At 41.9% G+C, this 24,951-nt stretch overlaps 1 protein-coding gene across 1 annotated transcript; it reads left to right on the top strand.

The window, feature by feature from the left end:
* Positions 1-4,833: 4,833 nt before the first annotated feature.
* On the top strand, positions 4,834-24,377 carry LOC147902684 (linamarin synthase 1-like). Its single transcript, XM_087373923.1, has 3 exons — positions 4,834-5,150; positions 22,901-23,187; positions 23,322-24,377. The coding sequence occupies exons 1-3, from the start codon at positions 4,834-4,836 to the stop codon at positions 24,326-24,328; spliced, it is 1,611 nt and encodes a 536-aa protein (XP_087230049.1). The 3' UTR covers positions 24,329-24,377.
* Positions 24,378-24,951: the final 574 nt, after the last annotated feature.

The following is a 24,951-nucleotide window of genomic DNA, read 5'->3' as shown; positions in this document are numbered from 1 at the left end:
TGTCGGACTGACTTATGACAATTGAACGCAAGTTGGAGCTCAATTCGATCAGCAAATCTCTTCCATTTTCGAATCTAAAAACATGTACTGATACAATATAGAATTATGTTGTCAAGTCGGATTTCAAAAAATAGATCGAAAATGAGAGGATAATGGTCAGACTTCTATCGAATTGTAGCAGGCCAGACTATAGCAAGCCGGACTGTTTCCTGACAGAGCAAGCCAGATTGCATGATCGGAGTACATCGTCAGATTGTAGCAGGTTGAACTACATGGTCGGACTGTCAAAATAAGACTGAATCTGATGTTTGAAAGTCTAGTTTGCACTTTGAATCATCCAACAAAAGACTTTGATCTTTGTCATTAAACAAGGCATCCAAAACTATAATCAAGCTTCTGCTATGCTATTAGCACGTCCGAAGATCGACATGCTTGCCTTGTTCACAAGAAAGCATAGAAAATAGAATTGAATGCAAGGCATATGGAATGACCTTAGAGAAATGGCAGACTGCAGAGCATTGCCTTGAAGCTCTCTTAATATCATCAGGGAACCTCAAGATTATAGGAGAAGAAAGGCTCAAGCCTCCCAATACCCTCAATTTGATGACCTTTTGGATCACCAGCATGATATCCATCTTCTCGATAGACCTAGAATCATTCCCACCAGAACGAACTACCATGTTGACGTTTGCATTATAAATTATTTTATATACAACTTTCATTAGAGTGCATTCTAACTTGATTGATGCTCTTACACACATAAAATGGGGAGAGAGAACCTGAAGTGACCTTCATTACCAATAGAGTGAGACTCCACTCCAATGCAACTCAAAACACTACAAACACAAGGGAGAAGAAGAGGTTTCATACGTACAAGAGGGAGTAGAAGCTCCAAGACTACTCATAGAGAGAGAATGAACTAGAGAGAGATGGAGTCTACATAAGAGAATATCTACAAGAGGGAGAGAAGGCTCATGGAAGAGGCTTGATGAGACTAGAGCTACAGCAACATGAGGCCTAATGGTGGAGAGATTGATGAACAAGGGAGAGGAGGGCCCCTTTTTTAGAGATTTTATCACCCTTCTTCACCCATTCACAATTGCTGCCTGTAGATTCCTTTCCCCATCAATCGCATAAGCCCGTATGTTACCATCCATGTCCTTTTTGGCTACTCTTGCCATGTGTCCCATCAAAAGATGCTCAAAACTCTTAAAATATTGAGAAAGTCAAGAGTCTTTCCACATGGACCCCATAGGGACCCTCTCTTTTCTATATGTCCACATCCTCCTTATTCCACATAGGAATTCTAGAAGGATTCCTCTTGACTCCACACTCCTCCACATGCCTTCCACATGCTTGGCATGTGGCCTCTCTTATATTATTGGAACAAGTGGACATGAGCCCACCTCTTTATATGACTCACTCTTCCTATTTTCTAAAAACCCCATAATATCCCATACGCAAATAACTCTTACCCCATACCAAGGTATTTCTAATTCATACCTATGGTATTTACAATGACCCATTCCACTCATCCTCTCAATCCCATACAATATCTTAGAAAATAAAAATAAGTGAGAGCCGCTAGGCTATCACTTGATACTCAAACTCTTATCAAAAATAGAAGAAAACAATACCAATGCCAAATAAAAAATATCAATTTTTGGCCTCACATCTTTCCCCCCCAGCAGATCCTCTCTAGTAACAGAGAGGGTCTACTAGCCTTCAAGGTGGTCGATCATAGAAGAATTTAAGGTGATACTCATTGGTGCATCCGAGTATCACCATGCCGTCAGCATCCTCAAGCTAATAGGTTCCATTGGCGACATTCATATACATCCTTATGGAAACGTGGCCAAAAGTAATCAATCTCTGCTTCTGTTGTGGAGTTAACCCTTGAGGAAACATGCCTTCTTCCACATATTGCTAAACATCTTGTAGTTCTGGCCATCCAGTGTCTACCCAAGAAACCACCCCCTGGTCTTTTATTACAATAGCTTGAGTAGCTAACTCGTCTGCCCTTTGATTTTATTTTCTGTTTATGTGAACAAACTTGCAAAAATCAAACTGACTACATAGTGCGATAGCCTTTTCATTAAGCTCCTCCAAATGAGGACTCCTTGTCTTGTAATGCCCTTGCATTTGCTTTATAATGAGCTGAGAATCTCCTCTTACTTCCAATTCTTTAACTTGACTTTGAAGACAACCCTCCAAACCAGGAATCAAAGCATTATACTCAGCTACATTGTTAGTTGTGATACCTGGAAGCTCTTGTCCTCTTGCCCACACCTCTTGACCTTCAGAATTCATCAAGACTATCCCCCTGGCTCCTTGTTGGCATGAAGGACTAAAAGCCCCATCAAAATACAAAACAAAAGTTGGTGGTGGTGTATCCCTTTTATCTTTAATGTTTTCCTTACATTTCTTTTCTTCTCCTAGATCCTTCTGTCATGTGAGCAAATTTGCCATAGTGGACCTAGTGGTATTTTCAGTGACAAAAGAGAAAGAGAACTCTTGAAGCTCTGACAACCATTTTGCAAATCACCCCCCAGGATTAGGCTTGCGAACTAGATATGCTAATACAGACTGAGAGGTAATGAAGAAAAATGGCTGAGGTAATAAATAGGAGCGAAACTTTTTGACTGAAAACACCAAAGAGAGGGCTTGCTGCTCCATTTCTTCATACCTTGTTTCCACCTCTAGAAGCTGTCGACTGGCATAATAGATGGGTTGCATTCTACCTGCCTCTCCTTTTTGTAGCAATATAGCACCAACTGAATGCAAAGATACACTTAGATTAACATAAAAGTCTTGAGACCAATCAGGGGGCTTTAATATTGGACCCTTACTCATGGCTTCCTTAAGTTGCTGAAAAGACGCTTGTGGCTCCACATCCCATTGGAAAGAAACTCCTTTTCTTGTCAACAAGTATAGTCTCTCCTGCTGCTGCAAGTTGATTGTTGTAGTCTTTGATGCGGAGTACATAAGCATGACTGGTTTCATTGCTGTTGCAGAAACTCTGGTTGATCTGGTTTCTCAGGGTGAGAATCCTGGATGTGTTCTTGGACTCGTAGAGAGTTGCGAACATATCCCATCCTTCTTTTGATGTCTTGACTGTGTTGAGCTGTCCTAGCATGACATCTTGCACATTCTGCTTGATCAGGTGATAGGCATACTTGTCTTTCTTATCCCATTATTCTACTTGAGCTCGAGCAATGGCAGGATCTGCTACAAGTGCGAAAACTATTTGTGTAGATATAGATCCCGATGTAGATCCCATTGCTGGTGCTGTGACAACAAATGGAGTAGAGCTACTGGTGGCTGGATCGGCCAATGGTCTAGGTATAGATCCATCGACATACTCCCATTTGTCCTGAAGCACAAGAATGGTCTCCATTCGGTATTTCCATGTACCATAATTGGAGTTGTCTAACTTAGCAGATGCCTCCAGATTGAGGTTGCTAGTCGACATGGTGCAAACAATGTACTCAAAAAGTGTCCTGAAAAACTCTGTATGAATCAAGTGCAAATACACTGAAGATGCCAAGTGAAATCTCTGTACTGTCGGTGAAGATAGAACTGCAGTATATAAAATATGATCTGTGTTACAAGGCTTGTGGCAATGATGCCGAGAATAGCCAAGAGGCTTTACAAGGCTAAAAATGATGTGCACGATGCCATGAGATAGCCAAATAGGCTTTACAATGGTGGCATGTGTGTGTGAAATCAAATGATATCTGCCCACTGAATCAATCTGCAATGCCTCTGAACTCTGAAGTCTGCTCACTGAACTGATGAACGTAAGGTTTCAGGTAATGTAATGATGTGAAATCGGATGTGAGCATATGGACTGACTCCGAGTAGGTACTAGTCGAGAATTTCGAGCATGGCTTAGATTGGCAACTTGGGGAAATTCAAAGCATCCCCTCTATGGCGATCTAGTCTACTCTGATCTAGATCTAAACCAACCGTCGATCGATGAAAGAGCAGCAAATAATTCCTTTTCTTTTGTTCTTTTTAAGTGCTAGGTCAGATGCATCGATGTAGAGGCAAATGTGCGTGAAGGAAGTGGTTTTGTCAGCAAGGCATAAATGTGAGTGTAACTTGCACCGAAATGTGCGCGTGATGTGACGAGCGCATAGAGCACGAAAAACGGAGCGACTTTCCTTTTTGGAGCGCCCTCAAGTTCAATCCTGGATCAAGAGATATGACTTGATCTAGGTCGAGGGGCAAAAGGAGTGCAAATGGTGCTCAATAATGATGTGTCACTGTGAGTCACATGCAGTGATGATGTGGCACTGTGCTTAGCAAGAGGTGTGCCAGTGAAGCTTTGTGCTGAGGTGGCAGGAGTGTGCACATGCAGTGTGTGCACAGTGTGCCTGGCAAGGGACTGTGCCTGCAGAGGGTCAGTGCTGAGGTGGCACAGATGATGTCAGCAAGGTGACATGGCAATGCTGATGTGTCACTGATGATGTGGCAGGTGATGTGGCTAATGATGTGGCAAATGACGTGGCTGATGATGTGTCATTGATGATGTGGCAGGTGATGTGGCAGGATGATGTGTCATTGATGAAGTGGCACAAGTGACGTGGTAGTCGATGATGACATGGCCTGGTGACATGGCCTGATGACATGGCCTGGTGATGTGGCTTGATGACATGGCCTGGTGACATGGCCTGATGATGTGGCCTGGTGATGTGGCTTGATGACATGGCCTGATGATGTGGCCTGGGGACGTGGGCTGATGACGTGGATATGCTGACGTGGCTGTCGATTGGATGACGTGGCACAACGACAGAGGAGATAACATGGCAGGCGAGTTGCCAGGCGCTGATGTGGCAAGATAAGATAAGGTTACCACGTGTCGCTTGGAGAAGCTCACGGAATCTGTTGAGATGCCGACGGAATCTTGAAGATTCCGTCGTCGTTTCTGTTGGAGAGGCCGATTGGAGCTCTGTTGAAGAGGAGGCCCTTCGTTGGAGGATCTCGTTGCGGGCTGCTCTAGTCGTTCGGATGGAGGCTTGTAGGGGGCCGTTGATGGAGCTTGTGCTAAGGAGCCATTGGTGGGCTGGAGGCGACACAGTCCATTGGCTTGTTGGAGGCGCTCTTGGATCGCAACAAGGCTTTGAAGGCAGCTATTCGTCCGTGGCGTAGCTACTTGGTCGTTGCCATTTGGGTCGCTCTGCAGCTGGTTATGGAGCTGGCTCGTGAGCCGCGACTAGAGATCCTTGGAGCTATTGCGATGCTGAAGCTGTCGATGGTCATTGGTTGCCCGTGTGCGCAAGAGAAGATTCGTGGGCAAGGTCGTTGCAGTTCGGAGTAGCCGCGTATGGAGAGAGCTATGAAGGGATAGTCGCTAGTCACTGGAGGACTCAGAGGTTGCTAAAGTTTGCAGCTGAGCGTAGGAAGCCGTTGTGTGCGCTAGAGTAAAGAGCTAGCCGGTGAAGTCGCTAGTGCTTGTATGTAGTTTGTAGGGGAAGCAATGGCTTGCTCATTGATGTGCTGCAAAAGTGCTGTAGATAGGAGTCGACTGGGACATCCGAGATGGAAACGCTTCAATAGAAGTGGAGGCAAGTCGAGCTGCTGCTTGCAGGTTAAACAAACAAAGCTTCACGAGAAGCAATAGCAAGTTGAAGCAGTTGCAATCTTTCTCTTTCTCTCTACAAAGGTCCTCTCTCAATTCTCACAGAAAGAATAGAGACTCTTCCTCAATAGAACTCTCATGAAGTGTATGATCTCTCCCTATCTCTCTCTTAGAGTACTATCTATCTCTCAAGAACTAGATCTCTCACAAAACAAGTGAACGGAAATCTTCAACTCAATGGACAGAATTTTCTCTATCACTCAATGGAAGTGAAAGAATACTCAATATCTCAATCTCTCGATCACTCTCACAATGATCTCAATGCCTCAGCGGAAGGCAAGGAAGCTCTGATACCATGACAAAATATGAAGAGGGGACAGGAGAAGAGTGGAGATGAGGAGAGAGACTGTACACTAGATTTAGTTGAAAAAATAGAATATATACAAACCCTTTTAGGGTTAGGGTTAGGGGATCTAACCCTTTCCTTTATAGCACTCTATAAGGTTAGTGCTATGCACATATGATCACGTGATGGTGCTATGCACACATGATCACATGATGTTGAGCGTGAACTCTCAACATCCTTTGGCGTCATGCCATGTATTGCTGTAGTGGGAACCCTGTTCATTATGTAAACTGTTGTAGCAATTGCTTCAGCCCAATAATAATCTGGTAGATCTTTTTCATTTAGCATGGCCCCAGATACCTCTCCAATATGCCTGTTTTTCCTTTCTGCAAGTCCATTTTGCTGTGGGGCATGACTGCATGAATATTGTTGCTTTATGCCATGCTCCTGCAGGAACCTTGCAAACTCATTTGAGAGGTTCTCTCCCCTTCCATCTAACCTTAGGCATTTTATTTGTAGGCCTGTTTCTTTTTCAACCATAGCTTTAAAAGCTTTGAAGTGCCCAAACACTTCACTTTTGTTTTTCATAAAATACACCCAAACTTTTCTGCTGAAGTCATCAATAAAAGTGACAAAATAGTGACAGCCTCCAATAGATGCAGCTTTAGTATTCCACATTAGAGTGGATTGATTCCAATGGCTTTTTACTCTCTTGAACCTTGCCTATTTTCCAAATTGACAGGCTTCACAAACCTTATGCATTTCTGCAACCTTGAATTTAGGCAATCTTGCAACAATATTTTGGGCTTGCATTGATTTAAGTCACTGTATATTAACATGACCAATGCGTGTATGCCAGATATCAATATCTACAACTACACCGGTCCCATGTGTAAACATTGCTACACTCAATTCAAGCATGTCCGCATCCAACGTAAACATCCTGCCTTTCTTCTTTCGTTTTGCTATCAAGCGATTATTATTTTTCATATCCTCAACAAAGCATCCATGAGGATTAAATCTGACTTGCAAGCCCTGCTCAACCATTTGACCAACAGAAACTAGGTTCTTGGTGATGTTCAGAACATGAAATACATCAGACAGGTATTTCTTTTTCCCATCCTGCGTAGACAAAGGAATTTTACCAATCTGCATAATAGGATGTGCAGTATCATCAGCAGTCTCCACAAATCCTGGATTTTCCATTTTCCTTGCATCCTGCATCCACTCTGCATGACCTGTCATGTGGTTTGATGCACCTGAGTCAACATACCACACATCATTTCGTTCTTCTGCACTTGTCATGGAATTGGTCATGTGCTGCACCATAAATAGATGCTCATTTCTGTCATCACCCTGTCTACTAGAAGATGGATAATTGCCTTGCTGCAATTTTCCATTCATAATGTCATTCTGCTTTTTGTAGTAGTCCTTAGCCATACGACCCATTTTACCATAGTAGTAGCATTCAACATTGTTGTTTGCATTTTGGCATCTCTGCCATCCACCACGGCCTCTTTGGCTCCCCCTGCCTCTAGAGTTACCACGTCCTCCTGCATAGGACTGTTTTCTTGAGTTTGATGCATATTCTGATTTCTACCATGGCCTTAGATCGGCCTCCTCTACCTCTGCCTCTACCTCTTCCAGCATTTGAGTAGACAGTTTCTTTTGAAGTTCCTCTTGGAGAAGATGCACCCCCATTTCTCTGCTCTTCAGAATTTAGAAGAGCAAACAACTCTTCAAAATCAGGAAATTTTTCACGGACGGCAATGGATGTCCGGAACTGTGCATAATCCTTTCCTAGACCATTCAAGGTCACAGAAACTAGATCATCATCTTCCACTGGCGACCCAATGGAAGCAAGTGCATCTGCAATTTTCTTCACCTTCATGTGGTAGTCATTTATGCTCAAATTTTCTCTCTGCACATTTTGCAACTCCTGTTTGAGCTGCATTTTCCTGGCTTGCGTATTTGTGTACATTTTTGCCAAAGTATCCCATGCCTCCTTTGGCGTACTTGCATCCTGAATATGCACAATCATAGAATCTGAAATACTGATAGATAGCCAGTACATAACTTTTCTAGCTCTCTCATGCCATCCTTTAAATGCATGCATTTCCTGTTGATTGGGAACATTAGGAAGAACTGGTTCTTCTTCATTTCGTGTAATGAACTCCCAATAGCCTTTTCCCATAAGGAAATTCGTCATTCTAAACTTCCATGCTTGGAAGTTGTTCTTGTCAAGCTTTTCAGTGACAATCTGTGAAAGAGAATTAGATGCCGTTACAGAACATTGAAAAATATTCTGTCACTACAAAAAAACACAGCTTTTGCCTCACACGGGCAGATCTGCAAAACTGACAAAAGTGGTATTTGACCACATAGTCACTTCCTAGTGACGATTTTGCATCAACAGGAAACAAGCATGATTTTGCAACTCCCAATATCTCTCCACACATGCATACGATGCAAATTCTATGGCAACTTTTCACCGACCAGCAAAGCACGACCACAGCAAAAACAAGGCCTTTTTCTGAGTGCCTGCGAAGAACTTCCGCCTTCAAAACGGGCCTCAAAATGGCTCGAAATGGCCCCACAGCATATACTGCCCTCTCACCACACCACGAAGGGCATCTCAATTTAAGACAGTGCACTCTTGCACTTCTAGCTATGCTACTTGCAGAGATTTGCTCCCAAACTCAAAAAAGGAAAGCAACACTGGTCCTCTTACCAGGACACCGCGAACTTGGTTTGCTTTCTTGAGCTTCTTACCACGAACTAGGCTCTGATACCATGTGAAGATAGTGGGAGAGAGGGAAGGAGTCTCACTTACAGCTTTCTCACATACACAATGGGGGAATACACACATAGGTGGAGGCTGAAAATAGTTTTCCTCTTCTTAGTTGTGAAAGCCAAAAGAACTCTAGTACAAAGAAATAGGAGAACCCTATATGTGGGTCTCAAACCAAACTCAACTAACTAAGGTGGCATACTAACTGAGCCACGAACTAGAGTAGATAAGGATAGCTATCATCCAGCTATTATTTATGGGCCGTGTACCAACTGCATCTGCAGCTAACAAGTCGGTGACATAAATACACAATGGTCACCTTGGCATATCAGAGCTCGATATCTCAACAATAATTACTTAATTACGTTAAGAGGTAAGAAACTTACATGCATCATACATCCAGATGATAACTCTCACTCGCACTCGTTTATTCCATCCATCACGTTTGGCTTTATGTAGAGCCCAGTTGTAGCCAACAATCAAGTGACATGTGAGTGGGGAGAAGGGCGAGATCCTGTGGATATGGTTGTGATTGCCTGTACATCACTCAAAATCTCATCCTTGCATTTATTCTTTCTGCTTTGGCCGCTTCATATCTCTCAATCCACTTCTATATCTCCTTGCTATTGAGGATAGAAAACTTATTGAATTTCTCCATTTGCTCTTCACTCATCTTTCTTTCAATCCCTTTTCCTTGGGAAACCTTGCCAATGATGTGATCATCATCCTTGTTACGCCAAGCTTCCGGCATATCGAGATCTATGGATGCAAGAAACTCCATGATATATACTAATGACTCTTGCAAAGCCATCCCTCTGCCATGCTTGCTTATGGGGTCTTGCTCTTTGTCTTACAAATCCCTTTAAAGTTTTCATAAACTGCTCGAGAAAAAACATCCACCGACTATGAATGGTACTTGCAATGGCCACCTCATCAACTATGTGCACAAGCAAGTGCACTTGAGTTATCATAATGCTCGAGGGAAAGTGCTTCTCAAGCAAGAATACGGCTTCGATGGATTCCACCCTAGCCTTCTCGATGCTCGATATGGAGATCTCTTTTTTAGATATCCACCTATTTCACATGCCCATGTGAGATATATTCATAATCAGTCTATAGGTTATTCATATTAAATTGAAGAAAATGTAATCAATGTGATTTGATAGTAAGCATACCTCACACTACCACTGATCTTAAATATAGCATTTCTAACATCTTCTTGTAAGCACCTTTTTATTATAATTGGGAGGATGAACTAACAAAGCAACAAAGAAGTCATGTCAATAATATAACATAATCATAATTACACTAACGCATCACGATTATCAGTACACTAATCCTATAGCTTAGAATATCTGTAAGACCTTGTGCCAATCATGGGACTTGAGCCCACTAAGCTTATTGTCCTTTGAAAATGATCCTTTTAAGCAACACATGTACCCTATGGGTGTTTGAAAAGAGGCAATGTCTATCTTGACTATTGCCTCCTCTCTCGTGGAGAGGATCCATGTTGCTTTTGGGAGGATAAATTTTTCCGAAGCATGCACTTGGGGCCATAAACGAGACATCCTATTCATAGCATGCAAGTCTTCTCACACTCCTCTTGAGTCTTTGGAACCAACCAAATGTGCCCAAATAGTAGCCCCCACATTCTTAAAGATATGCGTGGGATCCAAGAGATGATTGATTTGTAGCTGACCCCAATAAGGAAGCTCGTGAAAGATCGATAGCCTCTTCATACCACGAGGAGGTTCCTCTCCATTTGCCCTCCAAGCCTGAATCCAGTCACTTGCCTTCAAATATGGTGGTGGTGGATCAAGCTGACCTCCATGCGCGAGATGCTCTAGCAGAAGGTATCGAGCATGACCTTCATAAACATTTTTCCTCATATGTTTGGAGTATCGTGCAAGTGATTTCAAACCCAGTCCACAAATAGGACAAGCATGGTACCCACTTGTAACAAGTCCTACACGCATGCATGAATGTGTTAGTATAAGACATGTGTGTGAAAGAGAGTCATAAAAGCATAATCCTATATTATACATGTAAAGACACAACCACGTACCTACGCACTCTCCATATCCTAGGTAGTCATGCATGGTCCACATCAAGATACCCTTGATGAAAATATCATTGGTATGTCTAGGAGCACTAGAAATATCATAGACCCACACTCCTCTCCATAAGATCTGTAACTCCTCTATCGAATGTGCCATGTACACGTCCATATTTTTGGCCTTGTACTTTCCTAGCACAAGTAGTGCAAGCATGAGGTGTCCCTTCTTTATTGTTAGCCATGGTGGGATATTGTAATTCACCAAGACTATGGGACATGTCGACCAAGATGTCGAGCGTAACCCGAAAGGATTCACGTTGTCCATAGTGACGAGCCCAAGATGTAAGTTGCATGGCTTCCTCGCAAAGTTTGGCCATTGATTGTCTATGTGCTTCCATGTTGCACAATTTGTGGGAATCCTCAATGTGTCATCAGTGGACCGATGAGATGCATGCCAAGTCATCAACTTTGCTATGGATTTGCATCAGAACATGTGCTGTATTCTTGCAATGATGGGAAAGTGTCTCAAGACCTTTACTAGTTTCTGCTCACCCTACAAGTCATCTCTATATCATTGTTGCCCACACTTTGGACAACTAGCCAAATCTCCATGCTCACAAGACAAAAGAGAATACAGTCATTACAGCAAGCATGGATGGTATCATAATCCATACCCACCGTTGTTAGCATCTTCTTTGCTTCATCTCTTGATGTGGGCATGGTGTTTAGTGTGGGCAACATCTTCTGGAGCAACCTATCACAATTCAAACATACATAGGCTTCAAATAATGATGATTCTCAAAGCAACAAAAAGTCATGTCACTAATCCTACAGCTTAGAATGCTAGAAGACATTGAGCAAGCTTAGAATCATATAGCTTGACATTTAGCAAACATTTATAGACTCCTGCATTCTTTGAATTAGAGTGACATAAGTCTGTATCTGTTTGCTCAATGGTAGGCTATTGAAGCTTCACGTGGGAAAAAAGAGAAGGAAAGAGAGAAGAAAAGAGAGGAAAAGAGCAGAGAAAAGAGAGAGAAAAAGAGAGGAGAAAAAGGAGAAAAGAGAGGAGAAAAAAGACAGAAAAACAGAGGAGATAAGAGAGAAAAAGAAAGAAAGTGAAAAGAGAAAAAGTGGGGATAAAAGAGAAAAAAAGAGAAGGAAAGAGAGGAGAAAAGAGAGGAAAAAAGACAAAAAGAGGAGATAAGAGAGAAAAAGAGAGGAGATGAAAAGAGAGGATAAAAGAGAGAATGATAAAAGAGAGTCACAATTCAAACATACATAGGCTTCGAATAATGATGATTCTCAAACATACATGATGATTCTCAAAACAAACAATATCCAAATAATGAGTCAATTTACTGCGGGAGCTAATCTCATTAAGGCCAAGACACTTGTATTCGACCACCCATAGTTTTCTTGTAGATTCAAGATTGAGAGACAAGCCCATAGTTTAGAAATCCTAGCACCCTCATACAATTGTGTTGATTGCAACTCTCACATATTGACCTCAAACTCTGACATCATGTGCATATGTGATGTAGTGCCCTAAAAATAGAATCCATCATGTCCACCATACCCTCGTCATCATCATCTGGCACATCCGGGAGGTAGTCTTGCTCAAAGTGTGAAGGTATATATATGTGCACCCTCACCACCCTCCTCATCTTGTCTCAAGATTTCATGTAAATATAAGATCTTGTCTCAAGGTTTCGTGTCATAATGGTATCCAATATTAATCATGAACTCAAATAGCATTGACTTACTGCCAATGATCCATCACCACATGCAATACCAATGGTGGGAACTGTGGTTCGGGCTTCTCCCCATACATCTGCAAGTGGCACATGATAATATGATGTTGATGTCATACTTCTCGCTTGCAATGAGTGCAATGACAATACAACCTCTCTGTAAGCCACTCGGTGCTCCTAAGCATTGGTGCATCATCTGACGAGTGTTCCTTCCATCTACACACTTTCAAAATCACAACATGAGCTACAAGGAAATCTATTAAGATCCAAAAAATAGCCACCCATGACCTCCTTTTCTCTCTTCTGAAAATAAGTGCCCTGAATTGTCGCTATATAGTGACGCTTTGCCCTGTTTTGTCACTATATAGCGATGCTTTGCCTTGAAACCCCGTGCAATGCTTTCTTTCACATCTCTATTGTGGGAAAAGCAAAAATCTCTCCTCCCACCTTATATTTGATGACCTCATTTTCCTCTTGTCTATTCCCCACTCTTCATCACTACCCAGCCCCTCTCCCAACACTTGTGCTCCCTCTCCACCATTCTCCCTCTCTTCTTATGTGAAAGGAAGTTTTTTAAGAAGGTGAGTCTCTTTAAGCAATGTAGGTTCATTTTTTGTGAGATTTTGTTTTGTGAGTGTTGAAGCATGTTTCTCCTTATATTGCTAAGGCTATGTGCTAATTTTCATGCTTGATTTTCAGAGGTTGACAAAAAACGAGATTTGGTGAAAGAAAGAAGACTCACCTCTTCTCTTTTTAGTATTTCTCTTCCTCCTCTTTCTCCTTGTTTGTAGGCTTATGCTTGTCTGCTCAATCTAATCCCTTTGAGAAGTTGCTTCACTAAACTCCTCCTTCCTCTAACTAGTTATTTGAAAAATGGTATGTTTCCTCTCTTTTGTAGGGCCAGTCCACGAAACACCGAGCATGACTTTTCTAGGTAAGAAAGTGCTTCCTCTTTTTTCCTTTTGTTATTTTTTAAATTTGCATTAGCTTGCAGCTAGCGCGTAAGTAGCGCCTTACGCGCTAGCTGCACTGATGGGCATAGGAACCCTCTCTTCCCCTCTCTTCTCTTATTCCCTCTTCTTCCCCTCTTTTCCTCTTTTCCTCTCTCTTTCCCCCCCTCTTTTCCTCATATGCTCATGCATTAGAATAAGCATAATATTTCTCTCTTTTTCTCTTATGCATATGTTTTTCCTTCTCTTATGCTTATGCTCTTTTCCCCTCTTCTTTTTTCCTTATTCAAATTCTTAGCTTCCCCATCCATCTCTATGTTAGAATTCTTTTTATCATACTTAGTTGTGACATGAGTTAGGGTTTCCAAGTACCCCATCTAGGAAATTATTTCAATAATATTTATAGGATAGCCTTTCCTAATAACAGCTTCAAACAAATAGGCCATTCGACATAGGGTGACTTCCTATCCTGATCGCTGCAAAAATTCAATCATATTAAGAAAGATATCGCCACTATTTGCTGGTCTTTCATAGTGATCCTATTGATGATGGAGGGACCTTGGAGCTTCATGCTCTTATGTTCATGTGTAAATCAAGGTATGGGCTCATTATGCATAAGACAAAGGATTCAATATTTTGTAGTTTCAGGTCGCATTCTCTCTTGTCCCTCTAAGTTTGTTGAGTACACACCATTGTATGCCTTCACTTGTCTTCATATTGTTTTTCTAAGGTGAGAAACATTTCTTCCTTCTCTTCTTTATCCACAAATATGACAATATTACATAATCATGTTTTACCAATAGTGGTACATAGTATTCTGTCAGTAAGGCGATGAACATCAGTACTTGATGTTTCATCAATAAAGAAGAGTTGCGGCTTATCCCACAATATGTCATCAGCTGAGATTTATTTACATGAAACTCCATTGAATTCAACAAGCTTACCAGAATTTGAAATTATCTCCACTTTGAATTGGACACCGTTGTGCAAAGAATTTATTTTTTTGAGAGAGTGCTCACTAATGAATATCTATACGTAAGAATGCACATGTTTTGGGATTTCATTGGTCATATAAGAAGTGACTTGTGATCCATCCTCATGTACCCTTACCTAATTATTTGCCAGTGTCTTCTCTATAATTTGCTTCACAATTCTAGTGTTCGCATTGATTGATTGGAATGCCTTTTTCTATGAGAAAATATTCAATTGTGCTCTTCACTGCATCGTGATTCACATGCTAGATGGTACAATATTCCATGAAATGGTCTTTATCTTTTTTACCTCTATCATTTCCCGATTTCCCCTTGGAATGATTGCACTCAAGCATGTGTAGAAATTAATAAGGTCATCTATTTCAACTTTAGTAGCAATTCATTTTAAAGTCCTTATGGGAGAATGGAAAGAAACCCATTTTGTTTTTTCTTTCTCCAACATCTCTGAAGTAGAAGTTATCTTTTTCAATGCATGAATATCATGATTAAGTCTTTTCGACTCAATAAGATATTTTTTTTAATTCTTGAAAATACATATGCATGTAGCGTACCAATGGAATTGAGGAACTTAACTATAGGCCTCCGAAGAAAATCCTCCAGCATGGTTTTCGGAATTAGCATGCTCATTATAAGCAAATGCAAAGTGTTTCTTGTCAATCAGCTCAAATGTGCAGTGAGTTAAGAATTGGAACTTGGCATCCTTTGTATGTTGGTCTAGATCTGCCAATGTACTTTAACCTTGTGAAGAGAGTGGGAGGGAAGGAAGGAGTTTCACTTGCAGCTTTCTCACATACACAATGGGGGAATATACACAAAGGTGGAGGCTGAAAATAGTTTTCCTCTTCTTAGTTGTGAAAGCCAAAAGAACTCTAAGTACAAAAGAATAGGTGAACCCTATATGTGGGTGTCAAACCAAACTTAGCTAACTAAAGTGGCATATTAATTGAGCCACTAATTAGAGTACATAAAAATAGCTATCATCTAGCTATTATTCATGGGCAGTGTACCAACTGCATCTGTAGCTAACAAGTCGGTGACATAAATGCACAACGGTCACCTTGGCATATCACGAGTGGACTCGATATCTCAACATTCCCCCTTGAGCTCAATCCCAATTCCTGCACACCAAGCAAGTATTTGAACTTGCACAGCTTCTCTGCACCCAATGCCTTCATGAATATGTCAGCTACCTGATCCTCTATGCTGACATAAACTCCATTTCTTCATCCATGGCTTTCTCCCATTTTTCTTTTCCCATGGCTTGCTCAAAAGAAGTGGGTTCTGGTTCATGTATCACTTTGACCATATAGGCATAGTGAATGGCTATAAATCCATCATATTTCAGCCTATCCACAGGATACGTAGCTACTAATCTCATAAAAAAAATCTCTGCTCACTGTAAACTTACGAGTAGAAGGGTTATAGCATCTATACCCTTTCTAGTGCAGAGAATAACCAATAAAGATGCACTTCTTAGCTTTTGGATCCAACTTGGATCTCAACTCATCTGGCACATGAACATAGGCAATGCAACCAAAAACTTTCAAATGAGAAATATCTAGTTTCCTACTAGTATACCTCTCCTCTGGTGTCATGCCATGTATTGCTATAGTAGGAGTCATGTTCATTATGTAGACTACTGTAGCAACTGCCTCAGCCCAATAATAATCTGGCAGGTCTTTTTTGTTGAGCATGGCACGAGATACCTCTCCAATATACCTGTTTTTCCTTTTTGCAAGTCCATTTTCCTGTGGGGTATGACTGCATGAATATTGTTGTTCCTTTTTGCAAGTCCATTTTCCTGTGGGGTATGACTGCATGAATATTGTTGCTTTATGCCATGCTCTTGTAGAAACTTGCAAACTCATTTGAGAGGTGTTCTCCCCCTCCATCTAACCTTACGAATTTTATTTGTAGGCCTATTTCTTTTTCAACAATAGCTTTAAAAGCTTTGAAATGCCCAAACACTTCACTTTTCTTTTTCATAAAATACACCCAAACTTTTCTGCTGTAGTCATCAATAAAAGTGACAAAATATGATAGCCTCCAATAGATGTAGCTTTAGTATTCCACACATCAGGGTGGATTAATTCCAATGGCCTCTTACTCTCTTGAACATGTCTAGGAAATGGTTTCCTTGCGCGTTTTCCAAATTAATAGGATTCACATACCTTATGCATTTCTGCAACCATGAACTTAGGCAATTCTGCAACAATATTTTGGGCCTGAATTAATTTAAGTCATTGTACATTAACATGACCAATGCGTTTATTCCATATATCAATATCTGCAACTACACCAGTCCCATGTGCAAACATTGCTACACTCAATTAAGGTATGTCCACATCCAACGTAAACATCCTGCCCTTATTCTTTCCTTTTGCTATCAAGCGACCTTTATTTTCCATATCCTCAACAAAGCATCCATGAGGATTAAATCTGACTTGCAATCCTAGCTCAACCAATTGACCAATAGAAACTAGGTTCTTAGTGATATTCGGGACATTAAATACATCAGATAGGTATTTATTTTTTCCATCTTGCATAAATAAAGGAACTTTACCAATCTGCACAATAGGATGTGTAGTATCATCACCAGTCTCCACAAATTCTAGTCTTTCCATTTTCCTTGCATCCTGCATCCATTCTGCATGACCTGTCATGTGGTTTGATGCACCTGAGTCAACATAACACACATCATTGCTTTCTTCTACACTTGTCGCAGAATTGGTCATGTGCTGCACCATAAACAGATGCTAATTTCTGTCATCACCCTGTCTACTAGAGGATGCATAATTGCCTTGCTGCAATGTTTTAGTCATGAAGTCATCTGCTTTTTATAGCAGTCTTCAACCATATGACCCATTTTACCACAGTAGTGGCATTCAACATTTTTGTTTGCTTTTTGGCATCTCTGCCATCCACCACGACCTCTTTGGCTCCCGCTTCCTCTAAAGTTACCAGCTCCTCCTCCATAGGACTGGTTTTCTTAAATTTGATGCATATTCTGATTTCTACCATAGCCTCCAAATCAGCTTGTTCTACCTCTGCCTCTACCTCTTCTAGCATTTGAGTAGAAGACATGTTTTTTTAAAGTTCCTTCTGAAGAAGATGCGCCACCATATCTCTACTGTTCAGATATTAGAGAAGAGCAATCAACTCCTCAAAATTAGGAAAATTCTCATGGATGGCAATGGATGTCTGGAATTGTGCATAACTATTTCCTAGACCATTCAAGGTCACAGAAACTAAATCATCATCTTCTACTGGTGACCCAATAGAAGCAAGTGCATTTGCAATCTTCTTCACCTTCATGTGGTAGTCATTGATGCTCATATTTCCTCCATATTTCCTCTCTATATATTATGGAATTTTTGCTTGAGCCACATTTTCCTGGCTTGCGTGTTTGTGCTATACATTTTTATCAAAGTATCCCATGCCTCCTTCGGCGTGCTTGCATCTTGAATATGCACAATCATTGAATCTGAAATACTGATAGACAGCCAGTACATAACTTTTATGGCTCTCTCATGCTAGCCTTTAAATGCCTACAATTGCTGTTGATTGGGAACATTAGGAATAACTGGTTCTTGTTTAGCTGTAGTAATGAACTCCCAATAGACTTTTCCCTTAAGGAAATTCGTCATTCTAAACTTCCATGCTTGGAAGTTGTTCTTGTCAAGATTTTCAATGACAATCTATGAAAGAGCATCAAACGCCATTAAAAACATTGCAAAATATTCTGTCACTGCAAAAAACACAACTTTTGCCTCACAAGGGCAAATCTACAAAATTGACAAGAGTGGTATTTGACCACACTCTCACTTCGTAGTGACGATTATGCATCAACATGTAATAATAATGATTTTGTCACTCCCAATATCTCTACGCACAGGCATATGATGTAAGCTTTGCGATAACTTTTCACCGACTTGCAGAATAGTGGTCGCATAGCAGAAACAGGGCACTTTCCTGAGTGCCTGCAGAAAACTTCTGCCACCCAAACAGGCCCCAAAATGGCCTCAAATCAAAAAAATAATTTCACCTTGGGCTTTGCCATCCCTCATAGCATATACTGCCCTCTCGCCACATAGGAAAGGGCATCCCAATGTGCAGTGCACTCTTGCACTTTCCAATTATGCTACCTGCAGAGATTTGCTCCCAAACTCGAAAAAAAAGGAAAGCAACACTGATCCTCTTACTAGGACACCGTGAACTTGTTTTGCTTTCTTGAGCTCCTTACCATAAACCGAGCTCTGATACCATGTGAAGAGAGTGGGAGAGAAGGAAGGAGTCTCACTTGCAACTTTCTCACATACACAATGGGGGAATATACACAAAGGTGGAGGCTAAAAACAATTTTCCTCTTCTTATTTGTGAAATCCAAAAGAACTCTAAGTCCAAAAGAAGAGGTGAACCCTATATGTGGGTCTCAAACCAAACTCAGCTAACAAAAGTGGCATACTAACTGAGCCACCAACTAGAGTACATAAAGATAGCTGTCATCCAGCTATTATTCATGGGTGGTGTACCAACTGCATCTGCAGCTAACAAGTTGATGACATAAATGCATAATGGTCACCCTAGCATATCACGAGTGGAGCTCGATATCTCAAGATGTCCTTCCTACAACCATGGAACCTATTGTCTGATGAAGTTGGTGAATTCTAATAGAAAATATTCAGGTTTCTTGAAACTGATGCTATTTCTTTTGTCTTTGTCTGGCCAATATGCCATTGGATGGACCACCACATTTGATACTTCTTTCCATCAACCAAAGCATTGTAAAGTTGTTCATCATAGACTAGGTCTAATGTCCTACTATTTGTGAAGACTCCTACTTTGAGCACCCTCGTGTATTTACAACATACATCTTTTGGCCCCAAATATAGCCTCGTTCATCATCTATAACTCCCTCATTGAGATGAAGACTTAGTTTCTTCAATGACATCATCTCGGCTTCTAAATCTAAACCTGTTTTCTCACTTTGCCTCACTCCACTCCCTCCCTCCTTTCTCAGTGCTATGGCAGTGGTCGTGGCCATGGCCACTCCCTCACTCCACACTCTCACTCTCACTTACTCCACTCTCTCCCTCCTCTCTCACTCCCATGGCAGCGACACTTGTGTCCAATCCACTCACTCAAACTCCACTCCCTCACTCCTCACTCTCAGTGCCATGGTAGCGATCGTGGCCACTCCCTCACTCCACTCTCTCCCTCACTGAGAAAGCATATGAGAATACATTGACAAAGCATAAGAGAATACATTGAGAAAGCATATGCTTATGCTTATGCATAAGCATATGAGCATATGCTCATGCATAAGCATAGGCATAGGCATAGGCATAGGCATAAGAGAAGGAAAGGAGGAGAAGGAGACATATGCTCATGCATAAGCATAAGCATAACAGAAGGAAGAGGGAAAAAGAGCATAAGCATAAGAGAAAAGGAAGGAAAAATATATGCTTATTCTTATGCATGAGCATGTGAGCATAAAAGAAAAAGAGAGAAAGCTTAAGTATAGGCAAATACATACGCTTATGAAAAGAGATCAAAAGAGGGGAAAGAGGGGGAGAAAGAGAGAGGAAAAGAGGAAAAGAGGAGAAGGAGAAAGAGAAGGAGAAATTCATGCATAAGAGAAAAGGAAAGAAAAGATATGCTTATTCTTATGCATGAGTATATGAGCATAAAAGAAAAAGAGAGAAAGCTTAAGCATAGGCAAATACATATGCTTATGAAAAGAGAAAGCATAAGGGAAGGAAGAGGGAGAAAGAGCATAAGCATAAAAGAAAAGGAAAGAAAGGATATGCTCATTCTTATGCATGAGCATATGAGCATAAAAGAAAAAGAGAGAAAGTTTAAGCATAGGCAACTACATATGCTTATGAAAAGAGAAAGCATAAGCATAAGCATAAGAGAAGGAAGAGGGAAAAAGAGCATAAGCATAAGAGAAAAGGAAAGGCAAGATATGCTTATTCTTATGCATGAGCATATGAGCATAAAAGAAAAAGAGAGAAAGCTTAAGCATAGGCAAATACATATTCTTATGAAACGAGAAAGCATAAGCATAAGCATAAGAGAAGGAAGAGGGAAAAAGAGCATAAGCATAAGAGAAAAGGAAAGAAAGGATATGCTTATTCTTATGCATGAGCATATGAGCATAAAAGAAAAAGAGAGAAAGCTTAAGCATAGGCAAATACATATGCTTATGAAAAGAGAAAGCATAAGCATAAGCATAAGAGAAAGAAGAGGGAAAAAGAGCATAAGCATAAGAGAAAAGGAAAGAAAGGATATGCTTATTCTTATGCATGAGAATATGAGCATAAAAGAAAAAGAGAGAAAGCTTAAGCATAGGCAAATAAATATGCTTATGAAAAGAGATCGAAAGAGGGAAAAGAGGGGGAGAAAGAGAGAGGAAAAGAGGAAAAGAGAAGAAAGAGAAAGAGAAGGAGACATTCATGCATAAGAGAAAAGAAAAGAAAGGATATGCTTATTCTTATGCATGAACATATGAGCATAAAAGAAAAAGAGAGAAAGCTTAAGCATAGGCAAATACATATGCTTATGTAAAGGCATTGAGAGAGGGGAAAGAGAGGAAGAAAGAGCATAAACATAAGAGAAGGAAGAGGGGAAAAGAGATTGAAAGAAGGCAAAAATAAGAGAAGGAAAGGAGGAAGAGGGGAAAAAGAGATTGAAAGAGGGGATAAAGAAGAGGGAAAAGGAAGAGAAGGAAGAGAGGAAGAGAGGAAAAGAAGAGGGAATAAGGGAAGAGAGGGTTCCTATGCCCATCACTACAGCTAGCACTTAAGGTGCTAGCTGCAGGACAATGCAATAACAAAAATAACAAAAGGAAAAAAGAGAAAGGACTTTCTTACCTGGAATAGTCTCGCTCGGTGTTTTATGGACTGGCCCTATAATGATTCTCAAAACAAACAATATCCAAATAATGAGTCAAATTAATGCAGGAGCTAACCTTATTAATGCCAAGACACTTATATCTGACCACCCGTACTTTGCTTGTAGATTCAAGATTGAGAGACAAGCACGTAGTTTAGACATCCTAGCACCCTCGTACAACTATGTTGATTGTAACTCTCGCATTTTGACCTTAGAATTTGACATCATGTATACATGTAATGTAGTGCCCCTAAAAATAAAATCCATCATGTCGACCATACCCTCGTCATCATCTGAGAGACTATAGTCTTGCTCAAAGTGTGAAGGTATATGCACACCCTCGTCACCCTCCTCATCTTGTTTCAAGGTTTCGTGTAAATATAAGATCTTGTCTCAAGGTTTTGTGTCATAATGCTATCCAATATTAACCATGAACTCAAATAGCATTGACTTACCGATTATCCATCACCATGTGCAACACCAATGGTGGGTACTAGTTCAGGCTCCTCTCCATACATCCGCAAGTGGCGCATGATAATACGACGATGTCATACTTCTCGCTTGTAATGAGTGCAATGATAATACAACCTCTCTGTAAGCCACTCTGTGCTCCCGGGCATTGGTGCATCATCTGATGAGCTTCCACTCATCCCTTCCATCTGCACACTTCCAAAATCACAACATGAGTTGCAAGGAAGTCTATTAACAGCCAAAAAATAGCCACCCATGGCTTCTTTTCTCTCTTTTAATAATAAGTGCCCTGAACCATCGCTATATAGCGACTTTTTTCTTTGTTTTGTCGCTATATAGTGACTCTTTGCCTTGTTCTATTGCTATATAGTGATGCTTTTTGGATATAACACTCTGATAGATCTATGTGACGGTCTACTGGAGAGCCCCTTGACGCTGATGCAACGAGTTGTAGGATAGCACCTACACACGTGTGTGCAGGCAACCCATGCTTCACCCATTGCTTGGCCTTCCCGCTCAAGTGGCGTCAAGCCGTAGAAAGCTCTCTAAGTGGACACGTAGGTTGCCCACGTGTTCTCATGGGAATATATATTTGGGGGGGTGGGACACGTAGATTGCCCACGTGTTCTCATGGGAACATATATTTGGGGGAGGGGCGGGCCGCGGGGGGGGTTGGGTAGGACGTGTGACTCGAGAGGATTAGAGGAGCAACACGTGGAAAGGTCAAAGGGGAGATCGGACGGTGGAAAAGCTCCCATTGTGATCGTCTGTAGAAAGCTTACACTCATCTCCTCCAAGCTCGGCTATGGCGATGGTCTCATCTGATGGTCTCATCTGATCCTCCATCCATGGCTATGGCGCTTCCCTCCTCCCTCCACCTCGTCGCCCTCCCCCTCCCCATCCCTGGCCACATTACCTCCATGCTTCAACTCTCCCGTATCCTCGCTTCCTCCGGTATCTCCATCAACATCGTCGCCACCCCCTCCTCCCTCCCCTCCCTCTCCTCCTCCTTGCTCCTCTCCCACCCTTCCCTCCCCATCCGCCTCCTCTCCCTCCCAGACCCCTCCCCCCCCCCCCCCACACCCTCCCCTTCTGGGATAACTTCCGAGCCACGCTCCACGCTTTCCAGCAGCTCGCCGAGCCGTTCGAGGCTTTGCTCGAGTCCATCAATCTCCCGCACGCTCCCGTCCTGGGTATCGTTTCGGATGTATACCTCGGCTGGAGTCAAGACGTCGCCGCTAAGCTCGGTGTCCCGAGAATTTGTCTCGTTACCGCCAGTGCGTCGGAGTGTCAGGTCTATTTTCAGACACCCGGGCTAATGTCCAAGGGTCTCCTTCCATTCAAAGGTAGAACATTCGCTGTGATCAATGTCCCCTTGATTTAAATTCGTCTTCGGGAATCTGCAGTTTTTAGTATCGTGTCTGGACTCTGAAGCGTAGTAATGTTGATACAGTCGCTTTGGTCTCCCTGCTTTCTGCAGCTCCTGCCAGTGCAACGTCCAGCCAGCCAGATAATCTCATGCCGGGCATGCCAGGAGTACTACCCAAGTATCACAGAGTAGATCGGAGTACTTCTGAAGACCTTGTCCCTATCGACGGACTTCCGTTGCTCCACAGATCGGAATTTCCTTCTTTTCTTCAGATCGAAGACGCCTTGGACATCATTTTTAGCTACTTCGTCGATCAGACCAAACGCATCAAGGAGGCCCATAAGGTGCTGTTTAACTCTTTCGACGAACTAGAAAGCTCCGTCTTCGACGCCATGAGGCCTGAGGTTAACGTCCTTCCCGTAGGTCCATTGTTACCTCTAGATGAGAATCATGAGGTGAACAGGAAACACAAGACGGAACTTTCGGATGAAGGAGAAACGTGCCTCGCGTGGCTGGATAAACAACCTCCCGCTTCGGTTCTGTACGCCGCCTTCGGGAGTTTTGTGCCTCTACATTCGTCTCAGATAGCGGAAATTGCACTTGGATTGGAAGCTAGCGAGCTGCCTTTTCTTTGGGCTCTGCGAAGGGAGTCAGTCGAAGGAAAAGCCGATCCGCTGCCGGAGGGCTTCTTGGATCGCACGCGAGGGAGGGGCATGGTGGTGAACTGGGCTCCGCAGGCGCTGATTCTGGGGCACCAAGCGGTGGGGGGGTTTCTGTCGCACTGCGGCTGGAACTCGACGTTGGAGAGCATATCGATGGGGGTGCCGATGCTGTGCTGTCCACAAGGAGGCGATCAAGTGTTGACGTGCAAGCTGGTAGTGGAGGTGTGGAAAGCGGGGATGAGGTGCAAGGAGGAAGGTGGCGAGGATTATCCGAAGAGGGAGGAGCTGGGGAAGGCAGCTGGGACGTTGCTGAAGAGCGAGGAAGGGAGGCAGGCGAGGCAAAGAGCCCAGCGGTTGCAGGAAGATGCAAAGAAAGCTGTGCATACAGAAGGCGCTTCCTCACAGAATCTGTCGTCCCTCATAGCCGCCTTCAAATCCAAGACCCCTCTTCCTTAGATTTGGACACAATTTTCTCAAAATGAGAGCTTTGAAATTTGAATACATTCATAACAAGTGACAGGTTGCTTCAGGTTTTTTTTTTTTTAATAAACAGCCGCATCATATTAACAGGGGGCTGTTACTATGATTCGGCTGGCACTTGAAGTAATCTCCATATAACGTGACATGTTGGATACAATTTATAGTGTTCACTAACAACCTCGATTTAGTGTGATTTGAACCTGAGAATTTTAACTCTCACAAGAAAGAAAAATTGGAGGTCACCAAAGCTTGCAAAATTTTTTTAAAGGCAAATATATAGTTATAAATTGAGTGAAAGCCTCTAAATTTATGAAATTTTATCTCCGAGGTTTGCAAGTAGGATTTTCCACTCACGTATGACTAACTTGGCCTCAAATTTACAAATTAAAAAACCTTCTCTTCCACAATCTTAAGGTAGTCTCGTCGATTCAACAACTCACTTGACACTAAAGCTCGATAATTTGTGAACATTGCAATACTACTACTAATTACTACTACATCGGTAAAGTGAGCACTTTATAGGGTTTTTAGCCTTGGAAAAAAAAGGATCTAATACAAAAATTGACCCGCAAAGGGTGGTAGCCCAAGGACTAAGTTCT

The sequence above is a fragment of the Dipteris shenzhenensis genome, chromosome 4 (genome assembly GCF_047967505.1).
Source record: "Dipteris shenzhenensis isolate YYH24624 ecotype China chromosome 4, Dip_SZ_1.0, whole genome shotgun sequence".
In the NCBI taxonomy this organism is placed as follows: Eukaryota; Viridiplantae; Streptophyta; class Polypodiopsida; order Gleicheniales; family Dipteridaceae; genus Dipteris; species Dipteris shenzhenensis.
Note: the sequence above shows the minus strand (reverse complement) of the source record. Positions and strands in the feature narration are given on the sequence as shown.

Coding starts and splice junctions, on each gene's coding strand:
- LOC147902684 (XM_087373923.1), top strand. CDS start 4,834: ATGTGGCAAGATAAGATAAGGTTACCACGTGTCGCTTGGAGAAGCTCA. Junction 5,151..22,900: donor GGCAGCTATTCGTCCGTGGC/GTAGCTACTTGG, acceptor TCTCCCTCCCAG/ACCCCTCCCCCCCCCCCCCC. Junction 23,188..23,321: donor GGGTCTCCTTCCATTCAAAG/GTAGAACATTCG, acceptor TGCTTTCTGCAG/CTCCTGCCAGTGCAACGTCC.